Raw genomic sequence first — 21689 nt, forward strand, 5'->3', positions numbered from 1 at the left:
TACTTCAGAACATAAAACAGACCACCCATTTTAAAATGGGTATGTTGGGTGGTGCACTAAGCTGGAATAGCTGTACATCATTTTATCATAGGTTTTAATTCGCTGTGCAAAATGCATGTAACTTGCAAAGTATACCACTGAAAGAAGATTCCTGTTTCATGACTGCATACTTTGTCTTTGTATCAATTAGCAATGATATTGTAGGAGAAACTAGTGGACAAGGGACAACACAGACGTACATCGACCACACACGGATACACCGTTTCTCGTTGCAGGTATTCTCAAACTATTGGCATTAGGTCACTTTTATGGTAAAGTCACAGTTTAATTATTTGAGTACTAGAGGTGAGCCACACACACGGCAAAGCATCAAAATATTATATAATAAAATCTAAACAGCAGCTTCCGCAATTAATTAGGATTTGTACATTAATCAGGAACATCGCAATTCCAACTCTTGCCTTTTATAGCTGGGAAACGCAAATAGATGTAAATGTAATAAAATGCATGTAACTAGCTTAGGGGGAAAAAAATAAAATGCACAGACTCAGCTTGGCATCAGCTGCAATAACTGGAGGTTTATCAATAATATAAGCACTAAATATATGGAGGTATGAATATAATTGAGCAATAATTAACACTCCAGATAATCCCAGTTTAGAATAAATCAACATTCTAGCAAAGGAAATAAAATACTATGGACAAGATCGCTTTCTGCAGTGGAATTTTTAAAATAAATGGAATAGCTGAAATATTTCCACATTAAAAAGAAGCCTAGATAAACCATGCACAGTCTTCATGCGCGTGTTGAATCCTGATCGACAGTCATCTCTTATCTAGATAGTGAAGCACAGATAAGCTGGCACAGTGTTTGAATTCCGCTGCAGGCGAACCCAACACCTCATCCCTCTGTCAGCAGTCTTCTGGTATCCTTTACAATAATTTCTAAGCCTTGCACTCCTCATCCAATAAAAATGTACACAACATCCAGCAAACTCCATATCTCGAATAAATAAATACAAAACAAATGTATCTTACTATATTCTGGTCTCGCCCTAGTTGCAATCTTTAGAGGACTTTTCTAGTACTCTCACTGGTTGTCTTATCGGTGTTATCCTATTAACTCCTCTGACTGTAGCAGAATATATAGAGGTCTTACTCCACAACTTGTTCTTCAATTATTAAGTTCTAACTATTCTACAATTCGATGTCGTGTTCTGGAATTATTGCATTGAAGTTATGAATTACCCATCTGGCAATCCCTTTCTGGATACACTGTTATTACTAAACCGAGCTTCTTTTACACTGTGATCTAGATCGAACACTGATCAGCCACAATAAAACCACAGACAGGTGAAGTGAATAACATTGATAATATGGTTATTATGGCACCTGTCAATGGGTGGGATATATTAGGCAACAAGTGAACAGTCAGTTCTTGGATTTCATGTGTTGGAAACAGGAAAAATAGGCACGTGAAAATTTCTACCTACTAAAAGTGGTGCAAGGAAGGACAACCAGTGAACCTGTGTCAGGGTCATGGGCACCCAAGGGAGTAAAGGTTGTGGGAAGTGAAGGATAGCCATATGGTCCTATCACACAGAAGAGCTACTGTAGCTGAAACTGCTGAAAAACAAAAAACAACTTATTTTGGCCATTGTAGAAAGGAGTCAGAGGAGGAGTCACTGCATTGCAGTTTGCAGCGTACGTGGCTGTGTAGCTGCAGACTGGTCAGAGTGCGAACGATGACCATTGTCCATTGCTGAAAGCGCCTTCAATGGGGACGAGAGCATCAGAACTGGACCAGCCTGGTCTGATGAATCATGGCTTCTTTTAGATCAGGTGGATGGGTAGGTGCATGTGTGTTTACTTGGGGAAGAGATGGCAGCAGGATGTAAAGAAGACAAGTCAGCATATGCAGGGTTATGCTCTGGGCGATGTTCTGCTGGGAAAACTTGGGTCCTGGCATTCACGTGGATGTTACTTTGACACATATCACCTACCTAGAGATTTTTGCAGAATATGTACACCCCTTCATGGCAATGGTCTCATTTAGCAGTGTAATGCACCCTGCAAGAAAAGTGTCAGGAACAGTTTGGGGAAGATGACAAACAGTTAAAGTTGTTGCCTTGGATTCTAAATTCCCCAGACTATTATTCTATGAGCTTCTGTGGGATGTGCTGGAGCAACCAACCCGATCCATGGAAGCCCACTTCACAACTTACAAGACACATTCAGGGGAAGAAAACAAAATACCTTTTCTTAGCCAGTCTGTCAGGGTTGAGATATTCAATTGCCACCATCAACTGTGACTTGTAGCTCAGTGGTGGTTAACCGGAGAATAACTGTCCGAGCATCATGGGAAGTTTTTTTGCACAAACCTTGGCCGTTCTAGACTAGCCATTGCTGCTCAAGCTCTGCAGATCCTAACAGGCAGTGACATTCTATTAAAGGCTCACGCTAAGCACCATTCTCCCTGCAAACATGTGTTTAGAGACATTTGAATGGAACTGCTCATTATCCCTCAAACTCCTGCTTGACAAGACTTTATTGGAGAAGACCAGATCCCATAGACCATAATGAGATGCTCCAGACTTTAGATCTCATCCTGCTTAGGAAGTTGCATGCCTGCTGCGGGCAGACTCATTAAACGCTGCATCGGCAGGGGTCGCTGTTAATAGTATATTTATTTTTTTAATTCCTGATATATAGAATATCAGTTTCATCCTATAGTTTCCATTTAAAATGTAGACACCTGGAAAATGTAGATTACCTGGATATCGAATATACAGTATAAATGAGAGACGAGAATATGACGACTTGTATCAAGCAATGAGTACAAGGTAGGTCTACTGAGGTCCTATACAAAACTTTCTGTTCAATGAGTATACTTGCGGCAAACGTTTTTTTCCCCACATACTGAGATGGATAGTTTGCTTATCGTGGTTTATAATTGGATATAAAATAAAAATAAGTTTTAATTCATTTAAAAACAATTTATTCCAATTTAAAATAATTTAAAATAATTTATTCCAGCTACAATCATTGGATGTTTTGTTTTATAATGTTCTCCAGCTATGATTTCTGAAATAAACTCAGTGAGTTAATGAAGTCATAGATACATTCTTAAAAACTGGCTTAAGCCGGATAATGGGAATTTTAGTCTTTAGGTTTCCGGTAGAGTGCGTGCAACCAGGACTGTCATGCTTACTGCAAGTAACATTAATTCAAATGAAGAAGAAAGACACACTAACAGCACTGGAGAACACGATGGGATCTTTAAAGGACACATTCTGATGTAGCAACAAATCCCAGCTACTCTCTCTGCACCCGTCCTTTGATCCACAGATTGCGTACTCCGCAGGCGCAACAATAACATTAAGATCAGGTCTGGTGTCTGTGTTCTGCTTCCCAGGACAGTAAACACAGCTGAAGGATGAAAGGTAGTTTGCAACAGAGCAGGCGTACATAATTAATTGTGCCCTGGATGGCGAATTCTACTGGCAGCACAGAAAGCAGTAATGCGTTGATGAGAAATGAACCCAGGATGGAAAATTACAGAACAAGCCAAATACCCTGACTGGAAAGGTTATATGATCAGATTTCTTGTGTATTACAATAACCTTCGCCTGCGAAAATATATTGAGTTTCCTGTAATATGTGTTTATTCCTTAACTTGTGTTTCGCAGCAAAATTATTTTTGATACATTTTAGAAAGTAGCGCTGACTAAACGCACATTATGGAGCCACAAAATAACACTGCACTGACTGTAAGGGTATTTGACCAGGTTTATCGATAAATGTGCAAAATATAACCAGTGTCATCAATTGAAACACTCACCGTTTAACAAGCTCGACATCTGGTGGCTTGAACCCCCTACATATCTTAAATACGTCTAATACGGTATTGTCTAAACTTCTTTCAACTTGTCCACAGGACCCACCAAAACACCATAAATTTATAATATCCCTGCTTCAGCACAGGTGATGGGATGATTGACCACCTCACTAATAAAAAGTGGTCTGGATTAGGGATGTGCATGGGCAAAAAAATTCAGTTCGGTTCAGCACAGCACTTCTGAAATTCAGCAATTCCCTAAGCCTAACCTAAACCCAACCCCAACCCTACCCCCAAACCATACTAGGGTTAGATTCCGGTCATCATTTCCCTAATTTTCCCTCCGTCTGTTTTGCCACTTTTCAGAAATCCGAAGCACTTTGGAAGCATCCGAATATCGGCTGAATTTAAATTCGAACCGAAACAAATTGCATAAATCTAGTCCGGGTGACTATAGTGTTTAATAAAAAAAAAAATATTATATAGCTTTACTTCGTAAGAAAAATACATGAAGAAAAAAATAAAATAAATAACAAAGAGGAAAGAACTTAGATTCTCAATATTATTGAACTTGGATTTTTCCTATATTTAACAAAATATGTATATGTACTGTGTGAAAAAACAAAAAAAGAAACAACTGTGTTTCTGTGTCTTACTGATTTGAAACAGTCGTCCTGGCTAAATCTTTAATATAAATCGAAAAAAAAAAAAGAAAATCGGCGCATTACATCAAAATAGGTTAGCGCCTGTTCTACCTGATTTTCTATGTTTTCTTGAAAAGGAGTAAAGTGACGGTTTCCCTTTGATTAAAGGGACACTATAGTCACCTGAACAACTTCAGCTTAATGAGGTTGTTTAGGTGAGTGCTACAGCTACCCGGAGCCTTTTTCTTGTAAGCACTGTATTTTCTGAGAAAATGCAGTGTTTACATTGGAAGCTTGGAACACCTCTTGTTGCAGTCAATCAGACGGCCACCAGAGGGACTTCCGAGTTCAGAGGCCCTAAAAAGGCCTCTCGTCCGATGCATTCTGGGTGAATGCATCAGACGGGCTATCAGCACACAAAGCACTGTGAACGCGCTTTGTGTGCTGACAGCCTGTCAGCACTGCTGTGGGCGTGGCTTCAGCTGACAGCTGAAGCCCGAACCCACAGGGATGCTGTCTGGCCACAATAGTGGTTGAAGGGAGGGGGGGGGGACGGACCTACTCTCCTCCCCCCCCCCCCCCCCGGCCCCCACCCCTGAGCGGTGAGTGGGGGCCCTAAAAATAAGGGTGGCACATACTGCCCCCCCGGCCCCCACCCCTGTGCGGCGGGTGGGGGCACTAAAATTATCAATAAGGGGGGACCTATTGTCCCCCCCCGGCCCCCACCCCTGTGCGGTGGGTGGGGGCCTTAAAATAAAAAATAAGGGGGGGGACATACTGCCCCCCCCCGGCCCCCACCCCTGTGCGGCGGGTGGGGGCCCTAAAATTCACAATAAGGGGGGGGGGCCTACTGCCCCCCCCCCCCGGCCCCCACCCCTGAGCGGTGGGTGGGGGCCCTAAAATTCACAATAAGGGGGGGGACCTACTGCCCCCCCCCCTCGGCCCCCACCCCTGAGCGGTGGGTGGGGGCCCTAAAATTCACAATAGGGGGGGGACCTACTGTCCCCCCCCGGCCCCCACCCCTGTGCGGTGGGTGGGAGCCCTAAAATTCACAATAGGGGGGGGACCTACTGTCCCCCCCCGGCCCCCACCCCTGTGCGGCGGGTGGGGGCCCTAAAATTCACAATAAGGGGGGGGACCTACTGCCCCCCCCCCGGCCCCCACCCCTGAGCGGTGGGTGGGGGCCCTAAATACAAAGGGGGTGGGGACCCTAGTTAACCCTCTCTCCCCCCCCCCCCCCCCCCCAAAAAAAAAAAAAAAACTTATCTCCCTACCTACCCCCTCACCCTAAAAATAATGAGGGGGGACCCTTTAACTAAAAACCTGTAACAAAAAACCTGAAACAAAAAATAAGATAAAAACAACTTACCATTCGATGTTTTCTTTCTTCTAAAATCTTCTTTCTTCAGCCCCAAAAAAGGCCAAATAAAAATCCATAATAACCGACGCAATAAAAAAAGAAAAAAAAAAACCCGAGCGCAAAAAAATTAATCCATCTTCACCCATGGAGGGCTCCGCGCAGACTGAGCTCCGCAGGGCGGGGGAAGGCTTATAAAGCCTTGCCCCGCCCTGCAATTAGGCTAAGAACACTCTGATTGGTGGGTTTAAGCCAATCAGAGTGCTCTTTGTCATTTTACAAGCGTGGGAAAGTTCTTTGGAATTTTCCCACGCTTGTAAAATGACACAGAGCAATGTGATTGGATGGCTTGAAATCCATCCAATCACAGTGCTCTTTGTCATTTTACAAGCGTGGGAAAGTTCTTTGGAATTTTCCCACGCTTGTAAAATGACACAGAGCAATGTGATTGGATGGCTTGAAATCCATCCAATCACAGTGCTCTTTGTCATTTTACAAGCGTGGGAAAGTTCTTTGGAATTTTCCCACGCTTGTAAAATGACACAGAGCAATGTGATTGGATGGCTTGAAATCCATCCAATCACAGTGCTCTTTGTCATTTTACAAGCGTGGGAAAGTTCTTTGGAATTTTCCCACGCTTGTAAAATGACACAGAGCAATGTGATTGGATGGCTTGAAATCCATCCAATCACAGTGCTCTTTGTCATTTTACAAGCGTGGGAAAATTCCAAAGAACTTTCCCACGCTTGTAAAATGACACAGAGCACGGTGATTGGATGGCTTGAAATCCATCCAATCACAGTGCTCTTTGTCATTTTACAAGCGTGGGAAAATTCCAAAGAACTTTCCCACGCTTGTAAAATGACAAAGAGCACTGTGATTGGATGGCTTGAAATCCATCCAATCACAGTGCTCTTTGTCATTTTACAAGCGTGGGAAAATTCCAAAGAACTTTCCCACGCTTGTAAAATGACACAGAGCACGGTGATTGGATGGCTTGAAATCCATCCAATCACAGTGCTCTTTGTCATTTTACAAGCGTGGGAAAATTCCAAAGAACTTTCCCACGCTTGTAAAATGACACAGAGCACTGTGATTGGATGGCTTGAAATCCATCCAATCACAGTGCTCTGTGTCATTTTACAAGCGTGGGAAAATTCCAAAGAACTTTCCCACGCTTGTAAAATGACAAAGAGCACTCTGATTGGCTTAAACCCACCAATCAGAGTGTTCTTAGCCTAATTGCAGGGCGGGGCAAGGCTTTATAAGCCTTCCCCCGCCCTGCGGAGCTCAGTCTGCGCGGAGCCCTCCATGGGTGAAGATGGATTATTTTTTTTTGCGCTCGGTTTTTTTTTTTTTTTTTTTAATTGCGTCGGTTATTATGGATTTTTATTTGGCCTTTTTTGGGGCTGAAGAAAGAAGATTTTAGAAGAAAGAAAACATCGAATGGTAAGTTGATTTTATCTCATTTTTTTTACAGGTTTTTAGTTAATGGTCCCCCCTCATTATTTTTAGGGTGAGGGGGGTAGGTAGGGAGATATTTTTTTTTGGGGGGGGGGAGGGTTAACTAGGGTCCCCCCCCCCCTTTGTATTTAGGGCCCCCACCCACCGCTCAGGGGTGGGGGCCGGGGGGGGGACAATAGGTCCCCCCCCCCTTATTGATAATTTTAGGGCCCCCACCCGCCGCTCAGGGGTGGGGGCCGGGGGGGGGACAGTAGGTCCCCCCCCCTTATTGATAATTTTAGGGCCCCCACCCGCCGCTCAGGGGTGGGGGCCGGGGGGGGGACAGTAGGTCCCCCCCCTTATTGATCATTTTAGGGCCCCCACCCGCCGCACAGGGGTGGGGGCCGGGGGGGGGACAGTAGGTCCCCCCCCTTACTGATCATTTTAGGGCCCCCACCCGCCGCTCAGGGGTGGGGGCCGGGGGGGGGGGCAGTAGGTCCCCCCCCTCATTGATAATTGTAGGGCCCCCACCCGCCGCTCAGGGGTGGGGGCCGGGGGGGGACAGTAGGTCCCCCCCTCATTGATAATTTTAGGGCCCCCACCCGCCGCACAGGGGTGGGGGCCGGGGGGGGGGACAGTAGGTCCCCCCCTCATTGATAATTTTAGGGCCCCCACCCGCCGCACAGGGGTGGGGGCCGGGGGGGGGACAGTAGGTCCCCCCCTCATTGATAATTTTAGGGCCCCCACCCGCCGCACAGGGGTGGGGGCCGGGGGGGGGACAGTAGGTCCCCCCCTCATTGATAATTTTAGGGCCCCCACCCGCCGCACAGGGGTGGGGGCCGGGGGGGGGACAGTAGGTCCCCCCCCTCATTGATAATTTTAGGGCCCCCACCCGCCGCACAGGGCGGGTGGGGGCCCTAAATTATTATTGATAATTTTAGAAAGCGAGCTGAGCTGTCAGTCAGACAGCTCAGCTCGCGAACGCGCATTCCGCGCACATGCGCGTTAAAGCGCTCAGGTTCTTCATAGGGCGGCATTCAATGCCGCTCTATGAAGAACGCGATTGGTCCAGCGCGAAGCCGTCCCATTGGGCCCCGCGATTTCGTCATTTTGACGAAAAAGGGGGCGCGGCCTAGCGGGGAGCTCGGCGCTGGAACGGAGGTAAGTTTTTAATATAAAAACACCGATTTTTTTTTTTTTTAATGAATGAAAGTTCATATAAAAGCAAGAAGGAAGGCTGGGGGACCTGTCTTTCTTGCTTTTATATGGTGACTATAGAGTCCCTTTAAGTAAAATGCATAGTTAAATCAGTTAATCTACTCTTAACTGCACGGAGTCAGGAATGTGTACAGAGGGCAAAGTCACAGGGTTACCAGGCTCTCGTTAGATCTCCGAGGCCAGAGACTAACTGGGTAAAAATGTCACACTTGCATAAATATTTATCAGTCGCCTTTAAAGACCTAAGAATGCAGCAACATTACACGACTTGAAAATTCCAAAAAAAGTCAGCAATGTGTGAAAAACTGCAAATATTGGTCAAATTCTGCCAGTTTTTAACACAAGAACAAAACCACATATTCTATATAAACAAATAATTAGCAGCTCTATGCCAAGTGACTCTACCCCAGGACACCAGACATCCCATATATGGCACTGCCAACAAGAGTTCTGAACAAGTGGGCAAACAGGTGCAAAGTAAACAGATCTGGGCGCTAAACCATTCATATACAGCAGATCTGATTTTATTATTATTATTATTATTATTTCATAGGGGTTAAAATGACAGATTTAAATTATTACTGTGATCCCAAAGTAAAACCCTCTCTAATTTCTAAAACATATTTGTTATATTCCAACTAAGATACATTATATTCTAACTAAGATACATTTTTCCTATTTTTAAAATCAAATTTTAGTTGTACAAAATTAGTGACCTAAAATTTTTCAGAACAGCCCCTGGCCACACCCACACCCCTAAAATGAAAGTGTCCCTCTTGGTCTGTTTGTAAATGGAATAAAAACACACCTTCCAACATTTCAAATAACTGCCTACCAACTATTAGCAAAGAAGAATACAACAGACCTGCGTTGCAACTGCACTTTCACAGTCTGACGACTTTGCTGAATTCACAATGTCCCCCAATCGTGACATCACCGCTGGTGGTCCGGTGGCCAGCAGGGGTGCAGATAATGGCGAGATTACTTACCAGAACATGTCCCTCACGGGCAGTGCAAGCATTCTTACTCAGTTTCTCTATAGTGCCAGGAGCTGACATTACTTGCGAGTTCAGCATTGAGGTCTATGAGGGATCCCAGGAGACCCTCCAGAAACATAGCAAATTCCCTGCAGTCATCACTGGTGGTGGCTGTCGGGACTGACTAAAAGTCAGGTTGAGCAGAAATACAGAGATGGCCCCTACTATGTCTCTGTATATCTCTTGATTCTATCTATATGAAAACACTAATTTTTCAGGAGGGGGTGACTGTTGCTTTAAATACCATGTATGCAGAGTGATTTTGCAGTCATACTTTGTACTCTGCGCCTGACGTTTTCTATCCAGAGATGCACTTTAACTACACCTTTACCTTTTCCTGTATCTGCACCCGGGATTATATATACGAGCTGGCCTGTCCTAAATGCATCTCTAAATCAGCCAAGTTTCCATTCGAAACCTGGACTGGATTACATCACAACTCATTTATCCACTTTTCCACTTGAAAGGTCAAGTATGAAACGCTCTCGCCTTGCTCCTTCATCAGAAAGGGTTTCAGATTTTGAAGCTGTCTCCACATAGTACAATGTTGCATAACTGATAAGATGTCACACTCCCACAACCACAAAAGATAACAGAAAATTCTTCGATTTGATAATACTCGAGAGAATTCAATCTGTAAGGAGCAACAGCTGGACGCCTGAACACCACTTATAGATTAGATTTCTTCAAATAATACATTTCTTTCCCGGTCAAAATTAAATTCTGGGCAAATATACCCAGAAAGCTGAAGATTGTGAATAAATATATAGAATCTGATGGAAAAATTCTACATAATAAATTATGCTTGTTCTAAGTTGGTGGCCATGATGGACACAAGTTGGTTTGCCCGAATCCACTTACTCAAAAAGCACTTTATTTCAGGTAACATTAGGATATGCGGGTACCATTTCTGCCTGATGCATGCGCAGCATAGATATATAGCCAAGAAAAAAAAAATGTATTCGCTGCATTTGATCGCAATTTGGCGGTTACAATTGAAAATGTACCCATAAAAACGAACTGTATACGGTGTGCAGTGACACAAATGAACACAATAAAATGGGGCATTGTGTGAGCAAGAATTAGATATGAATTTACATAACAAGGAATCAAAGTCAGAGAATAGGTCAGACAGAACAGCTGTCACAATATGTACCAAAAACAGTTTGATATGAATGGGGTTCATTCACTAAATAATAAAGTGTTGTGTAGCCAAAACAGAATTGCAAATTGTGTTTAGCAATAGATAATTTGGAAAAATTCTCCAATTTATAAATCACAACTTGTTGATGTATGCAATTTGGTTTCCAGTTCTTTATCATTCATTGTTAAAACATTCCACATTAAACATTATGTTGTCCCATTGCACAGTAATGAAATCTCAGACCATCTTCATTTATAAAGCACACTTAAAGGCACACAAGAGGAACAGTATAGCACAATGCTATAGTGCCCTAGTCCTTATTTGCATTATAGCCCCCACCAAATGCAATAAAATTAATTACTAAAGTGATACTTACCTTTTTCCAGTCCAGTGACTCCCTTAGTGGTCCAATTTAACGCTATCCATAGAGTAGCATTGAGGACGTGATATGCATACACTATAAATGCTGCTCATGCGTCCAATCAAATCATTTTCAGAAGAAAGCTTTGAATTCATGACAGAGTTTCACTCGTTGTTGCATAGGAAGCAACCCTATTGTGAGTCTGGCAGCCACTGGAAGTGTATTTAACCCTTCCAGGTAAACAAAGCGGTTTCTACAAAACATCAATGTTTTACATCAAAGGGCTGAGATGAAGCGGACTGGGTGCATATAGCTGTCCTCTAAGTACCATAACTACCATGTACAAGTAAGGATACACATTTGGAGCACCGAGTCTGCGAGTGTTGTGGGGGGAGCGAGGGGTGTGTGTGTAGCCTAATTGGTTGGATTTGTATGATGAATTGGTGGCAGCAGAGGGGATAGGTTTTAAGTGCATGGAGAACACAGCTTTTTGAAAAATGCTAATTATTTAACAAACCAACCAATGAGACTCCTTGCTCCATAACTACAATCATGTGTAGTAGTTATGGTACTTAAAGTGTCCCTTTAAATAAGCGGTGTTTTCATTAAAAAAAAAACTTAAATTTTTCCAATTGTGTAAAAATTTAATAAGAATAATAAAAAAAGGTAATTTAACAGCTCAAATAGAGTCAACATTACAGGGAAACCAGAATTCTTGTGAACGTTGCCACGCTAAACTGATGCAGGACAGTCAGTAATGGAGAAGAAAATAGCTAGCGTCTACACATTTTAAGATTAAATAACACTGAAACATATACCTCCACTTAAAACCTGCTTATTACCGCAGCTAAACCAAACTACACAGAGTTAATTTTAAGGAGCGATATTTGCAGATAAATCAGCAGGACCATTTCAAAATACCCCCTGGTAATTACTCCAATTTTAGAACTTGCGATTAAAATTACTGTGTGTTTTGGTACGTTGCCCCCTCCAATGAGCCATTCCAATAGCATCAACGATTGAGGGCAATCAAGTCTACCACTATAGATTACCCACTTTTTGGCAGAAATGTGACTCCAAGTTAGAGGTTTCACAGACTGATTGTAGCGGTTCGGTCATCAGAAATAATTTACAAATCCTTATAAAGCTCTTTGAAAAATGGATGTGTTAGTAGTACTGTACTGCAGATGTACAGTGTAGGTGGAGAAATATGAGGATGGAAGCATGGCTAAACAGCTTCTATGTAGAACTATCCAAATTGTCTATATTTAGATATTGTGCTTTAGGGATTTGATCAATTCTTGCAATAAAAAGTAGTATAGGTTATGTTTAGTTAGCTTCTCACCCAAGACAGACCTCAATACAGGCTTTATTTAAGAATTCTGAAACATAGAATGTGACGGCAGATAAGAACCATTTGGCCCATCTAGTCTGCCCAATTTTCTAGATACTTTCATTAGTCCCTGGCTATTCCATGTGTCCACTACCCTCTCAGTAAAGTAATACTTTCTGATATTTTTAAACCTTTGCCCTTCTAATGTCCTCACGTTGTGGTAGTTTTTCTTCTTTTGAATATAGGACACAGGCAGGTTGACATTACACAATTCAGTCTTCGTACTGCACACACATTGTGAAAGACGGGCTTTGGGAGACTTAAGCCTCTCCAGAACGGCTGTTATATCTGACAAATCTAGCACACTACAAAAAGACAGGCTTTTTTTGGAACAAGGTTCATCTTTTAGTATATTTCATAAAGCATGTTTAAAAAACAACAAAAAAACACTACATTATTTAGGATCCCTTATGTGCTCAATTAGATGTCATAAATCAATTCATTTGCTAACTTCAGAACAGCTTCTAGAAGGAATTTAACAGGTTTTAGAATAGAATTTACAGATTTATAATAGATTGAGTAATGGGACTATCTGTTCAGACTGCGGCTCCTAACAGTCAGACATTGTAAGCGTAGAGAGGTCACAGTGGCTATTGCAGATATGTGATGGGCTTATAAATGCCAACACACAATCCTACCTCGACTTATCCTCTGCTTCTCCCCAGAAAGTATCCCAGGAGTGTCAATCACGCTGATACTCTCGAGTACAGGGTTTGGAAGCTGTGCACAGACGAACCTGCAAACAGAAAACGAAAAGACGTGAAATGAAAAACATAACTGGAAGAAATTGTACATTACATTTAAGGTCTATTTAAAAAACAGATCTCTAGCCAGCACATTAGATACAAATGTGCATCAATTGATTGCGCTACTAAAATAGGTTGAAATGTGTAAATTAGCCAATATTGTAAAGGACCAGTTACTGGCTGGGTGTAAGGCATTTCTGATTACAACCACACCTCACCCCTAAATCTTCTGTATTCTGACCCAAGAGCAATACACTAAACCAGTTTAGAGGGGATACTGCGGAGCTATCCTTCTGCTAGACCAAATACTTCATTGCAACTGTAGACTGCTAGGACACATTACAATGTCCCATTCAGTAGAGCAGATTATTTTAAAATGAATTATTTTATATAATGCACCAGTATATAGGTATGTATAAAATATAAGGGCAGATGCTGGTAATGAATGTACGTTGACGTGTGTACCAGACATTGCAGGATTCTTTACATTCGGTAAGTACGTGTATGTAGATTGCATGTAAACTGATCGCCTACACAGTTTATCAGATATAAATCTACCTACTGGAAGGTATATCCACGTTTTGTGAATGATCGAGTCCCTTTAAATCAACGTTCTTGTCAATCACAAGTTATTATTCTCAGCATAGTTATAACAAATCCGTGCTGAATATTAGGATTATTGTTTGAATTGTTACTAAAGCTGTCTCCAGCATACCGGATGAGAACCGTGTTAGATAAGTACTCTGCAAATATCCTATTGTTCTCACAGAAGCATTGCTTGTGGAACATATTACTAACAAAGGAACTGATTACATTTCTAAAACATTACACCAATGGCTGCTGTTTGGAAGGGGAGAGGACCTTAGAGGGGAACTGGCAGGCCGTGCATTGGCCGTGTCAAAATGTTTCACAAAAAACAAAACAAAAAAAAACACTCCTTTTTTTTTGGGGGGGGGGGGGGGGAAGGGGGAGTGAGGATCCCAAGGCAGATTTATCGGATTGTGGAAAACTAGCACGGCAGGTGGAAATGGAAGATACAAGCAGGGTCGTTTTTTCAGATAATTATAGCACTATAAGGAGTTTATTAAATTAATTGTGGGTCTCTTTAAGAAGATGAGTTTTGAGGGGGACTTGGAAACAGTTGAGCAAAGCAGACAGTTTGGGTTCACGTGGCTGTGAGTTTTACAATTTAGTGAATATTCCCCTATAGAAGAGGCATGGAGTAATAACTCCTACTAATATTAGATTTACCTTGCAGTAAATCTTGCTGTAACATGTTTTATGAAAGTGAAATATGAAAGTGCAATTAGCAGTTCCGTTACAAGTATCCAGGCTGTGTCCAGGCAACCCACAGCAGAGATTTCTATAACCCCGACCTCACACTTCACTGCGATTAATAATGAGCAGAGTGCGAAAAGTTGCATTGTCACGGCGCTGAAGAAGGGTTGCCAGGGGAAGCAAGCGTTTTCCCAGAATACATGTCTCTCGGGATTCGAACACAAGTTTAAGCCATTAGAAACTAGCCACAGTTCTCCTCTCAGAGAGACCTTTCATCAGTCTGTCCGAACAGTGACCCAGATCTTAGAAACACGTCATGTGAGCGGTATAAACCAGAGCGTTAATGTTGTAGAAAGTCTAGTTGAAAGCAAATAGGCAAACATTAGAATTTTCCCATTCATCAACATTTCATTTTTTCCATATTGGCTGTCAGCCAGCATCTATCAGTAGCTGTACAATTTTCATTAGTTTGTGGAATCCTAATTTTTAGTAAAAGTTTAAATAAAAATACTGCCTACTTGGTCCACAAAGATGCTGCCATTCAGCTACTGTGAAGTACACTGCTCATGGCATGGCTGCCTGGGAATCCTAAGAGTGGCTGCCTATACCTTGTACAGGGTAGCATGTTACCACTGCCTATAGTCCAAGTCAGGAGAGTCTAGTGTGGACTCTGACCGATGTTAGTGTGCGGTTAAGCTCATCAACAGATCTAGCCTGATAACATTAATCATACCGCACTATATTTATAGTGCCAGTTCGGATTGTCTGCAGCTACAATTTTTTTTGAGAAAACACAAGACAGCAATATTTCAGTTGTAAATATCTGTGCATTATATACATTAATTCATGTATTTTTTTTCTAACTTTTGAGAATTATTTCTAGCGAAACATACAGGGTCATGCCCCCAATATCGGCATCCCATAAAGCATGGTGCCAGTGGGTTGAATAATTCTTCCTTTAAGGGGTTCCAGTAACGCTATTTGTGTCACTGACCCACTTCCTTTTATCCCACCCACTGGCATCATGGGATGCCTTTGTTGGGGATATGACCCAGTATGTTTAGCTGTAAAGAATTTTCAAATATTAAAAACAGATATAACAAAGCAAATTAATGCACGCAGTGCATAAATGTATACACTTCAAATACCATTGTGGTAAGTTTAAAAAAAATTAAAAAAAAAAACACCCCAAAAGCGATCGTAGGTACTAACAAAAGAACAGAAGAAAAAGGCCAACTCACCAAGGGTGGAACAAGCAGGAAACACTGGTTCAGTGATCTCTGCAGGGTCCTTCTACCCTGAGCAGAACACAAAAGCTTCTAATGATGCATTTGCACGCTGCTTTTTGGGGACATCATAGATCGAAGTTAGGACGGAGAGACAGGACCCAGAAATCAGCACTATCCTCCCAAAAATAGGAAAGTTGTTTGGCATGCAAGGCTATTTACTATATAATATAAATTTTGGGAGAGCAAAAAGACAGTGTGCAAGAGAATACCCTGAGAACAGACAAAAGCTCCATTACCTGACCCTTCGGTGGGTCCCCGCTCAGATCTCAAGCTGGTTTAGGCTCATCTTGTGCTATTACAGTGAGAACCTAAACCCTTTGCATAGCAGATGGATCCCACCCAAAAGAGCAGTAAGATAAAAGGGTGATCCAGACATGGAACTCTTGCCGACGGTGCCTGAAGAAGTATTGGCTATACCTCCCTGATGAAGCCGAACAAGACTGAAACTATCGTCTGGGGTTACTGTGTCCCTCGTGCAGCAAGAGCCAGCCTGCATTTCACATAGGGAATGCCTTTTGGGAAGGATAAGTTTGATATGCAAAGGGTTCAGGATCTCACAAGATGAGCTAAAACCAGCTGAAGACCTGACCAGGGACCCACCGAAGGCCAAGCTGCTTGAGTTGTTGTCCGTTCTCAGTATTCTCTTGCACCCTGAATTTCACATTTTAGACTAGAATAGCTGAAATGGAAGAATATTTGATTTCAAGGATTTTTACAATTCAGCCAATCTTAAATTCAAGACAATTCTCACTTTAGTAAATAACCGTGATACAGACACCATATTCTGAAAACAAAAGTGGTTAAAAAGGAAAGTCTACACCTATGAATGTTAAACATATGTCCAACATCTTCCAATTATTCACAGGAATCCTTGATCAGACAAAATATATATATATATATATAAAAAAAAAAAAAAAAAAAAAAAAAAAAAGCCTATGATCTACGTGGAAATCGTGAACGGTTCTAGAACACCAAGCAGTTCCCATTGGAGTATCCCATTCTCCTTTTCAACCCCTCAATAACTCCCAAGTTTCCCTACACAGGAAGAATAGTCATTCTTTGGGACCCAAGCCCCTCTGTCACCCTTCTATTCACCCTTTTCCTTTGTGCTCACAATGGACATTTTGGTAAATATAAGAAAGAGGTTTGTGTAAAAAAAACATTTTCTTCAAAATTATTTTTTCAGTTACCTAATTCATCACTAGCTAAAACCGTCCATGTCAGTGCAACCCACAATGCACCCCTTAACCAAACGTTTCCCTTATTGGCCATTTAACGTGGTATTATGCCCCTTAATACAAGTCTGTGGAGTATACAGTTAATGAGAATAGCTCATTTAAAACAAAGAAAGACGGTCGGTCACTTGTGGCAAAGCTTCCAAGCATAATTAAGAGGCAGGGGGACAGAGTCTACTTCAAGTTTGGCAGAGGACTACGGTAATTCGGCATTTACCATAATCACAGAGAATTCTGAATAAACAACCATTTTCCTGATGCCCATTCCAGGCAGAATAACATCCTGAGTCTAACGTCACACTGACCTGTTTAAGAAAGCGTTTCCAAAAGCATTCAGTTTTCTAAAAGGTTTTTTGGGATCCACCACGAGGGCATTGCCTGGGACAACCCCCTCCACATCACCCTGCATCACCGCAATGAAGGAATCTGTGGTGGGTTCTGGTCCAATCCTCATGCCAGGGAAGTCTTGTTCCAGGAGATATCTAGAGACAAAGATAATGGATTAACAGAGAACACAGGCCAGGGAATAGGTTTTAGTGACAAACTCTTGTACCATTAAAGGACCACTCTAGTGCCAGGAAAGCATACTCGTTTTCCTGGCACTAGAGTGCCCTGAGTGTGCCCCCACCCTCAGGGACCCCCTCCCGCCCGGCTGTGGAAAGGGGAAAAGGGTTAAAACTTACCTTTTTCCAGCGCTGGGCGGGGAGCTCTCCTCCTCCTCTCCGCCTCCGTTCCTCCCCGTCGGCTGAATGCGCACGCGCGGCAACAGCTGCGCGCGCATTCAGCCGGTCACATAGGAAAGCATTCATAATGCTTTCCTATGGACGCTTGCGTGCTCTCACTGTGATTTTCACAGTGAGAATCACGCAAGCGCCTCTAGTGGCTGTCAGTGAGACAGCCACTAGAGGATTAGGGGGAAGGCTTAACTAATTGATAAACATAGCAGTTTCTCTGAAACTGCTATGTTTATAAAACAATTAGTTAACCCTAGCTGGACCTGGCACCCAGACCACTTCATTAAGCTGAAGTGGTCTGGGTGCCTAGAGTGGTCCTTTAATATTTAGTAAAAATGTGTATTGTGTGTACATATATCTCCCAGAAGCAACCATTTAAAGCTACAGCACAGGTTTTCCCCAGAGAGGATGTAGACAGTACAAATTATGGTCACAACATATAGGGAAGATGGGGGACAAGGCAACTTCTTTGCAAGTAACCTGCACAATAAGCAGATGTAAATGGAGTACTTGTTTTGTCCCTTTAAACAGATATGATAATGGTTAAGTCATAAAATGCAAACAAACTAAACTTACAGTTACATATCACAAGACATCAGAAATTGGTTTCGGTTTCAAATCTATAAGCAGAGAACCTTGCCCTGAATAAAAACAAAAACACAAAACAAAAAGCAAAGTAGGGACTGCTTTGTGTCCTTTGTCCTACGCCTGACCCTTCCAGACACTGGGCAGAGCTACCACCATCAACAAGTTCCAATACCACCCCGACAGTAAATCGGCTACATCTATGGAGGATCCCGCGGTAAAGCAGGACTCTTCACAAACCTTGATGCTGTGCTCTTGCGCATGAAGTGTTAGGAGCAGAAGAGGACCGGCCATAAGAGGATGGTGGTGCCCGCCAGGCAACCGGACCCCCAGCAGTGATGTAATTGTCTGGGGTCTTTGCAAATTATACAAAGTCCCCAGACGGTAACAGTTCCACTTTAAATTAGTACAGATGATAGTTTGAGTCCCAAGTGCTAAATAGTGCTTGATTGCTACTTTAGTGAGAAACACTCAATACATATATCGCAATTAAAGGGACACTCCAAGAACCAAATCCAATGTATTTTATTGTAATAGTTAGGGTGTCATTATGCAAGGTTTCCTCCCATCCCATTTTCTTTGTCAAATTGCCACTAACTTGATAATGAGAAAGTTTCTCTTCTGTATTTTGTTGCCACAGGATTTGTACTGGTTGGTCACGCCAAATTGCAGGGAACGCTTTCATCACTGCAAAATGATTGAGGTCAGGTTCTCTATACCCTCAGGGGCAGAGGGGAGGGTTGGCTACAGAAGCTTTCAACAGTTGTCATTTTGCTTTGAAAATGTTTTGACAATTGCATCTAAAAGTATTTTTGCACCATAACTACTACAATAAGCTGCAGTGTTTAAGATGTTCGAAATATCTCTTTAAGGATGTGGTTAAGGTCAGGAAGCCAACTGAACATGTAAACACTAACCAGCACAGTCAAAATTGCAGAATTGTAGATTTTCCTAAACCGGTCATTAAGGGATGGCAGAAGCAAGCATTATGTTGAGAATTTAAAAACGTTTTTGTTTTTAATCATTTATATTCCATTAATTATCACCAAGAGATACAGATTTTACAGCAAAGCTTGAGTGTAGACATTACAGATACGGAGGGGTAGGGATGAATGCAGCGTACATTACAGTTACATAAAATAGATTCAGAGTATCCTGCAAATTGCTTTCCATTTAGCACCTTAATGATGGAATCCAGTTACACTTTATGTATAAACTTCACACATAAAACAAGAGTTACACCTCCATCGAATAACTCACGCCAAACAGGTATTCATAAAAGCAATTACAGACCAAAGTTGTAACAGATGAAATATTTGAAACAGATTTTATACCGAGTTCATTAAAAACTCACTAAAAAAAAATTTGTTACAAAAATTATGAGGGTGAAGATAACTCCCAAAAACATCCGTATGGCAATGATCTCAACCCCAGACATGACATTTATTAAACAGGATTTATAGCTTTATACTCATATAGCCAAGCTGTGACTAAAGTTGGGTTGAAGTCATTTTTCCAAATGAGCTATTTTTACTTGCATTTCTCAATAATGTCTTTAGCGAACACCTAGGTTTGCACACAACACAGCAATTTATACTTCACAACACAGGAGCTAATCAGGATGGGATACTGCTAACAGAGTAGGGGAGAACAATGACAGGAGGAGCAGGTTTTAGGTGCTGGATGAACACCAAAAATTAAAAAAAAAAAACAGTTAGACCAAAATTTTAGAGTCCTTGCACTATAAGCACTACAGATACTGTGGTGGTTATGGTGCTTTAGAGTGTCTCTACTCTCCGACTGCTCTTGCTGCTAGCGGTGGGTTGGGTTCTAAACTGGTTGTGCAACTAATAGGTTTATTTAATTATAGAACTATGGCAGGAAAGCGTCCGGACTTCTAATATAAGCTTTAGATGAGACTTTGCCAAGCAGCACAGCTAAAGCGCCAGTTTCTACTGATTATATTTTTGCCCTAAGCAGGGCTGTTTTTAACAGCAGCATTTGAGGAGGGTAATTTATAAACAACCTCTGGGCCCGTTTGGGTTTAATTTTTGATTCTCCTGGAAACATTCCAGAGTAGATTTTATTATGGTTATCGGAGCTGCCTCTTCGCAGGCGGCACGTTCCATCCTGCCCTCGATCCTGATCTCAGATTGTTTGGCACATCACAGCAAACAGTTTGGATACAAAAGTGCTGTATGTTAGGAGTTTAAAAGTTTGCAGTGATTATTTTATGTTTTATTTTTAAATGAAAGCAGGAACCAACTGTATTGATTCTCTTCACTGAGCTCAGATTTGTGAAAATAATTTTGGAAATGTAGAGGCAGGTCACTGAATTTATCATCCTCCTGAAATATGCAGAACCACCTTTATATTGAACTCCAAGGGGTGCCCAGTCCCTGGCACTAATTACTACCACCTTGGCCTCACCATTTAATGCTTGCAGTTCTCACGTCTGGCATCAATTAATATAAATCATACCTCCCCATGAAATGCTGTGAGAACCTAACAGGGCTCGATGTGCTCTTCCGAACCATTACAATTATTCTCCACCGTTCCATCAAATATATGAGGGTATAGGAATGCAAACTATTCATTTTTAAAGGAACACTCAAAGCATCTGTAACGGTTACGGTGCCAAGAATACCCCAGTGCCTTCATGCAGTACAATGACCAACCATTGTTGCATGGTTTGACAAGCTACCTGCCAGGTCCATATTTGGTCCTCTCTGGCAGGAGAAGACAGATTACTCTATAAAGCAATGCAGGACCACACTCAATGGCTGACACCATCCTGCATTGGCCGAGCTGTAATCTACAGAGACACTGGGCTTCTGCTGCTGGAACACCAGATATGGCTGATGTAGCTCAGGCGCCCAGTGACCCAGGTAAGTTGTCAAACATGTTAAAAAAAGGTTTGATATCTTACTGTGGGATGGCACTAGACCACTTGACACCATAACCACTATAGAGAGCGGTAAAGGTTATGGTTCCTGGAGCATTCCTTTGAATTGCCTAAATGCAATGTGGTGACATAATGCACAGATATTTGAATATTCTGCTAAATGAAACAGTTATCCTTGATAATAAATAAATACTTGCCATGCGTTGAAAGTAGATCCTGACAGCCTGATGGTGGTTTTGAATATGGTTTTACGGCAGTAATTCAGAGGATTTATATCCCAGTGTTATCGCTACAAGAATTAAGTGATTGGCTGGGTTATTCCGTCCAATCACATCAGCCTTGATTCTATAACACAAGGTGTTAAGCAAATTGGCTAATGTGATTCAACCAATAATGCTAAAAATGACAAAATCAAGCAAACATACATAACAACAGGACTACCTTTAAAAAGGCCTCATAAAATAAATATATGCACCGGGCCT

At 42.1% G+C, this 21689-nt stretch overlaps 1 protein-coding gene across 1 annotated transcript in view; it reads right to left on the minus strand.

Moving 5' to 3' along the window:
* Positions 1-21689, minus strand: part of EHD3 (EH domain containing 3) — a 42762-nt gene that overhangs the window by 15913 nt on the left and 5160 nt on the right. The window contains exons 2-3 of the mRNA XM_063444074.1: positions 17289-17465; positions 13074-13171 (exon numbers count right to left, since the gene is read on the minus strand). Coding sequence (XP_063300144.1) covers positions 13074-13171; positions 17289-17465 — 275 coding nt within the window. The remainder of the gene's footprint in view (positions 1-13073; positions 13172-17288; positions 17466-21689) is intronic.

This window comes from Pelobates fuscus, chromosome 2, assembly GCF_036172605.1.
Source record: "Pelobates fuscus isolate aPelFus1 chromosome 2, aPelFus1.pri, whole genome shotgun sequence".
NCBI classification, from domain to species: domain Eukaryota; kingdom Metazoa; phylum Chordata; class Amphibia; order Anura; family Pelobatidae; genus Pelobates; species Pelobates fuscus.